This window comes from Cynoglossus semilaevis, chromosome 10, assembly GCF_000523025.1.
Source record: "Cynoglossus semilaevis isolate Cse_v1.0 chromosome 10, Cse_v1.0, whole genome shotgun sequence".
NCBI lineage: Eukaryota > Metazoa > Chordata > Actinopteri > Pleuronectiformes > Cynoglossidae > Cynoglossus > Cynoglossus semilaevis.
In genome coordinates this window covers 20,880,251-20,886,518 of record NC_024316.1, presented here as the reverse complement: position 1 = coordinate 20,886,518, position 6,268 = coordinate 20,880,251, and the positions used below count along the sequence as shown (strand labels likewise).

The 6,268-nt window shown below is 47.2% G+C and overlaps 2 protein-coding genes across 2 annotated transcripts in view; both read right to left on the bottom strand.

Moving 5' to 3' along the window:
- The window catches only part of cables2a (Cdk5 and Abl enzyme substrate 2a), an 8,864-nt gene extending 8,508 nt beyond the window's left edge, over positions 1 to 356 (bottom strand). Inside the window, exon 1 of the mRNA XM_017036324.2 lies at positions 1 to 356. Coding sequence (XP_016891813.1) covers positions 1 to 296 — 296 coding nt within the window. The 5' untranslated portion in view covers positions 297 to 356.
- Positions 357 to 4,045: 3,689 nt separating this feature from the next.
- Positions 4,046 to 6,268, bottom strand: part of LOC103385616 (XK-related protein 7-like) — a 4,717-nt gene continuing 2,494 nt past the window's right edge. Inside the window, exons 2-3 of the mRNA XM_008319548.3 lie at positions 5,500 to 5,699; positions 4,046 to 5,317 (exon numbers count right to left, since the gene is read on the bottom strand). Of these exons, the coding sequence (XP_008317770.2) occupies positions 4,371 to 5,317; positions 5,500 to 5,699 (1,147 nt within the window). The 3' untranslated portion in view covers positions 4,046 to 4,370. The remainder of the gene's footprint in view (positions 5,318 to 5,499; positions 5,700 to 6,268) is intronic.

Genomic DNA, 6,268 nt, shown 5'->3' with positions numbered 1-6,268 from the left:
GGGGACAGCGTGGCCTCCGACACCTGGGCCACCGGTGATGAACCATCAGGCGGCAGCCCTGCTGCGGCGACGGCGTCGTCTCTGTCCCTGAGCGGCGGCTCCGGCGCGGCTTTGTGCTCGGCATTTCCGCGGTTGACGTGACAATGAGGTCGGCCATCGAGTGAGATATTATTCAGGAAGTGCAGGGCCGCCTGCCTCCGCCTGGAGTCCTTGGCTTTCCGCCGCTGTTCCCGGTGGTTCCTGGTCGGTTTGCTGTGGCTACCAGTGGACTGACCGCCGCAGAGAGCGGTCGCCATGCTAGTTTGAAATGTGACTGGAGGAGAACGCGGAGGCAGCCAGAGACCGGTACACACGGCGAACCCTCCCCCTCTGGTTTCTGATTGGCTGTTGAGCTCATTGTTATTCGTGACGCGCCTCGGCTCCTAGATACTCGCTGCTGATTGGTTGAAATGCATATTATGCAAGAATATTCCAGACGCTTATATTGGATTTGTTTAATGTCAACAGAAGCATTAATCCCGTGTTTAAAATAGCGCCCTTTAAACTGGTTCTTTTAAAATGACGATATTTAATTATGAAAAACAATTGAATTAGTTTGAAAAACAATTGAATATCTTTTGATTTTTTTTATAATTAAACAAATGTAATGAGTGTGTATGGTTGAGTTTTTATCACCACAGTACCACAGTGATTTGGGTTCAAAAGTGGGTTTTCTTTTTGAAACAACCCAACCTAGGATCAGGGGCCTCACCTAGCCCCTGATCCTAGGTTGGAACCCAGAACCCAGAACCTTTCCACGTAGTACATAAAAACTTTGAGTCCAACATTAATGTGGGCCTCAGCCATTGGTTGAAAAAAGACAAGGACAGATGTCAGGAAAACACCTCGGTCTTTATTGTCGTAACAACAACAACACATTGAGTTCGTCTTCACCTCGTCAACTGGACCAGCAACAGTCTGGTTTTACCAGGTTTTAAGGCTTTTAAGATCTTATATTTTTTAAATCTTTGTGTTTGTGTTGACCACTCAGCCCTCCTCCTCCTCTCCCTCCCCCCCTTCCTCACCCAAACCCCCATCCAGTCACACCACCACATGACCCTCTGATGGTTTTTCGTAATCACACGATGGAGTCAAAGCGGTTAGCACCATTGCTGGCCGTAGCGTCGACGGTGTTCCTGCTGTGGTGGGCGTGGTCTGTGGGCTGAAGGAGCGACCAATGAGCTGACAGTGTTTAAAACAAGACTGCCTCATATCAACTAAAAAACAGCATCCAAGCCAGCATGTCCTACCACGTACCCGTACACCACACTAACACACCACACACTCATACACATGCTGGAACGTGAGCTCTCTCTCTCTCTCACACACACACACACTCATACACAAAACATGAACGTTCTTGTAACATTTATTTAAAAAACAAACAAACAAAAAACAAAAATCCCCCAGAAATACTGGATGATGGGTTTCCTGCAAAAAAAAGGCATTTTATTCATTTTTACCATTAAGGTCATTTTTTATCTTGTAACAAAACCCCCAAATTCTGAATTAAAAAATCAGAGCCAGAAGTTCCCAGTATCACCTGCAGGTGCTCGTTTCCTCATTCAATCCAATAAATAAATAAATAAATAAATAAATAAATAAAGCACAATTTAAAATTGTCATCAAATATCTGATATCAAATTTACAGTGAAGTTCGACGGAGACGAGCAGCGAAACGTCATAAAATCTGTCGGTAAAAAAAACACTAAAACAAGTGATTTACGATAACGATGAGCTCTTCTTCTTCTTTTCTTCTTTTTTTTTTCCACCATCTCCTCCTCCCAAACCCGCCGACGTTTCTTCTCTAGTTCAAGTACTAATACAAACCGACCTGGACTCTGTGGACTCCCAAACGTCCCAACACAGACCAGGTCCAGAGACAGTTCTGCTGGTCGTCAGACCGAAAGTCCTGGACACTGAAACGTCGACGTCGTCTTTCTTTCAAACGTCTGCTTTTAAAGCAGGAGTTCAAAGTTTGTACTTTTCTTTTTCTTTTTTTTGTTCTCTTTTTCATCAAAGGTCTGAGGAGGTCTGGAGGGAGTAAAGCACCTGTACAATAAAGTATCACCAACAGTAGAACATGCCGGATCCTTCAACAACACATCAACGCTACTCTGTCAGGAGCAGAGACCGAGCACAAGTCTGAGGTCCAGGTCTGGAAACTGAACCTGGAAACTGAAGACGTGCTGACGTTGGAGGTCATTGGTCTGGAGTTCAGGAGGAGGAACGTGGACGGAACAACGTTTCCTGAAGAGTTTCCCTCCACCCCATGGAAGTCGCATTTATTAGGGGTGTAAGAAAATATCAATGCACTGGAATATCTCCCTATTTAATTTCCTGATCTCGTATCAATCTCCTCCTCCATCAGTTATTGATTTTTTCTCACCAATTCTCAGTCCAATATTCCTGGTGTTGGTTCATTTTCTTTTTCTTTTCTTTCTTCTCTAGTGATTCCAAATGTAGATCCCTCTGTTCCAGAGTTAGGAACTGATGTTCAGATGGAACAGAGTCTCAGACTAGGATCACACTGGGACTACGTCGTGACTATAGTATCGCAATATATCGTATCGTCATCCATGTATCGTGATACGTATCGTATCGCCAGATTATTGACCTAACACACCCCGAGAGTTTATGGAATTTATGGAATTTAAAAATCTTCTTAAAATCAAATAATAAAATGTAATTTTTTGCATTATTGTATTTTTAAGTAATTTTCAATTTTCAGATTTGATTTTTTTTTTTATCTTAAAATCAAATAATAAAATATTATTGATTTTTTGCATTACTGTATTTTTAAGTGGTTTTAAATTTTCAGATTTGATTTTTTTTTTTACATCCAGATTCCAGGTTAAACTCCAACACTCCAATAACAATTAAATAGAACGGGTTGCCAGGTTTGAAGATAAAATGTAAAAAGTGTAGAAATTTTCGTTCGTGTGATTGACACCCTACTGTCAACGTTCTATTGGCTGCTTCAGCTGTCAATCACACACAGTATTTAACGTCAACTTCTATTTGGAAACAAACAGCACTTTTCATCCAGTTTCTCACGTCTGTAACCACCAGAGTCCACTTCTTATCTACGGTCTGTGCTCCTGAGTCCTTTTATATTTTTAATCTTTACATTTTTTTCTCACAACAAAGACTGGAGACAGTAGAAACAAAACAGACGGTGCTGACCTCATCTCACCTCCACCTCAGCTGTCACACACACACACACACACACACACCGTACGTATACCTGTTGTGAAATGATCCATTTGTTCATGATCGTAGTGGAGGGTTGTATAAAAAACAGGAAGAAAAACTGCAGCAGATTTTCTGTAAACACCAACAAACCCAGTTCTGTTCCAGCTTTTGTACCAAGGACAAGTATTTATGAGTAGAACCAGAGGAATGTGGTAAATCCTACGAACAGCGTGAACGTGAGCGTGAGCGTACTCCAGTGTTTCCCAAAATTTTTTTCTGGCGACCCATACTTTTAAAAGTCACAAACCTTCGCGACCCAAGTCAATCGACAATATTCGTAAACTCCTGGGAAACATGATGTGAGGCGACCCCAAAAAAACCCAAAAACAAATCTCTTGCGACCCACCTGAGGGTCGCGACCCAGTCTTTGGGAAACAATGGCGTACTCTTAAGTGTCATAACAAGTCACCAGTCTCAACAGATTTTACATTCAACTCAAATGATGCTTTTGATCTGAAGCAGAGAGAATCCTTCAACATGACTGAAAAGCTATGGGGAAACAATGATCGGCGCCCCCGTGTGTTTTATTCTGAGATTGTGGTAAAAAAAAAGGATGATTTTAACATCTGACATTGTCTCCCGCCGCCCTCTCCTGTCACTTCGTCGTTTTTTTTCTTCTGAGTTCTAGCTGCCATAAGTAATCATGCATGTTGAAGGCTCGCCTCTCCTTCTGAAGCACCTCCTCGGAGCAGGAGGGCTTTGTACCTCTGATTGATCGTCACACAGCTCCTCCTCCTCCTCCTCCCTGATCGTCACACAGCTGCTCCTCCTCCTCTTCCTCCTCCTCCTCCGTCCCGTGCTCCTCTCTGAGTTCAGCCGAGCTGCTGCCCAGCTCTTCCTGTACCACATCCTGACCTGAGAAATGATACAGAAACTAAAATATTCACCGTTATCAGCTTACATCACACAGATTCGCCCTAGTCCAAAGGAAGAAAGTCATCGCACTCTGTCGTCGAACGTCTCCGATTCCTGAAGGTAGAAAGAGCCAATCAGGAAGCTGAAACTGACTCAGTGAGTCCTCCACCCGAGAGGGAGTCAGTGTTGGCAGGAAGCCGCGGCCCGGCGCCTGGAACGCATCAGACGGTCGTCTCAAACTCCATCACTTCTTTGGGTGTGCCCAGACATCGGTACTGGATTCTGGGCGTCACTGGGGCGGCGCTCTCGAGCACCAGGATGGTTTTACGCAACCGGCGGTCGATGTAGTGGGCGTCCCAGGCCGGGTACTTCTTCCTGGGAAGGTCTATTCGGATAACGGGCCCCTCCGTCCTGGGGGTGAGGTGGTGCAGCGGCGCCTGCGCTCCCCGCGGAGGTCGTACCTGAAAGACGTCTCCGTCCACCCCGGGCCCATCCCTCTCTGACCCTTTAGTTCTCTGCAGGGTTCTGGGGGGGCTGCTGACCAGGTCAGGGGGGAGGCTGGAGACGGGTGAGGCCAAAGACTCCAGCGGCGCCTCTTTTTCGGCGGCGTAGCCCCAGCCTGAGACGGGCCCGTCGGGGTGCAGCAGACAGTAATACACAAACATGAAAAAGGTGCCCAGAGCGTAGCTGGTGGCCACGACGCACACCAGGATCACGGCGTAGAAATCCGAGGTGCCGCGAAACAGGAACCAGGCGGTGGTCAGAGCCGCGTTTTCGGCCAACACAGTCAGGCTGTAGATGAACATTCGGCAGCGGGTGCGCCCCTCCCTCACGCTGAACCAGCAGAAAATGTAGACGATGCCCACCATCATGTTGTAGATGATCTCCTCCCACTTGGACATGCAGAAGTCGGTCTCACCCTGGATGATCCAAAACGTCATGATGCACCAGTGGGCCACGATGAAGATGCCGAAGTACAGCTGGAACACCGAGGCGAACAGGGCGAAGGCCAGAGCGCGGGCCCCGATGGTGAAGAAGTGCCAGAGGATCTGAACGACCACGGCCTTGTAGGTCATCGGCAGCTTGTCGTCCCTGGAATCACGCAGAACCTTCTGGTAGGAGGAGATCATCCAGGCCAGGGATATCAGTGAGGCGGAGGCTGAGATTCCTGTGGACGGCGACAGACACAGAGAAGACAGAAAAAAAAAATCACAGAAGGTTTTTTCGGAGACGTGTCCCTGCTGTGGGGGTGACAGACTGAAGGAGGCAGTAGTGAGTCATGGTGTGGGCAGCAGACGAATGATTGACAGGTTTGTTTTTTTTTGTGACGGGTGAGGTCGGCCCACTCACCCTGAAGCGGCAGCACCTGACTGCTCTGGATCATGATGCTCAGCTGCAGTACCAGCTGGGGGGCGCTCTTCAGAAACGACTCCAGCAAACGCAGCATACTGATGTCAGCGCTCTCGAACATCATGCGCCAGTAGTAGTGACGACGCTCAGGGTCCCTGTGCCAGCGGCTCTGGACGCCCAGGTACAGGGCGTGGACGTACCTGTGGGTCAGAGAGTTAGTGTTGGTCTGAGCCGTGGTTCTGATTGGACAAAAACTGAACGAATCAGATCTGGGACTTTAGCCGCGGCAACGACAAACAAATAAAAAGTCCTCATCAGTATCCAGGCACAGGGTCAAAGGTCGAGTGTCAGGTCGTCACAGAGACAAACACCACTAATGTGTTGACATGTATTTGCACATATATCATGGTCAACACCTCAGTGTTTGAAGGTTCTGGAAGGTTCTACAAACAGAACCATGGAATTAATAGACTGAGAAAATAGAACATGTTCGTGTGTGTGTGTGTGTGTGTGTGTGTGTGGGGGGGAGGGCCAAAGGTTCAGCCACCAGGGGAGACCCGCCCTACACACACACACACACACACACATGTAGGAGTTTAATCTCTTTCTCACACAGACACACACACACACACTCATGTCTGTAACACACACCCAGGTCCAGGCTCATGTGGTGACATTTAATTCTGAGAACCTGGTTCAGCTGAGAGACTGAGCGTATCAGTGACAGATCAGCCCTGAGTAAAGAGCTGAGTGAGGAGGAAGAGGAGGA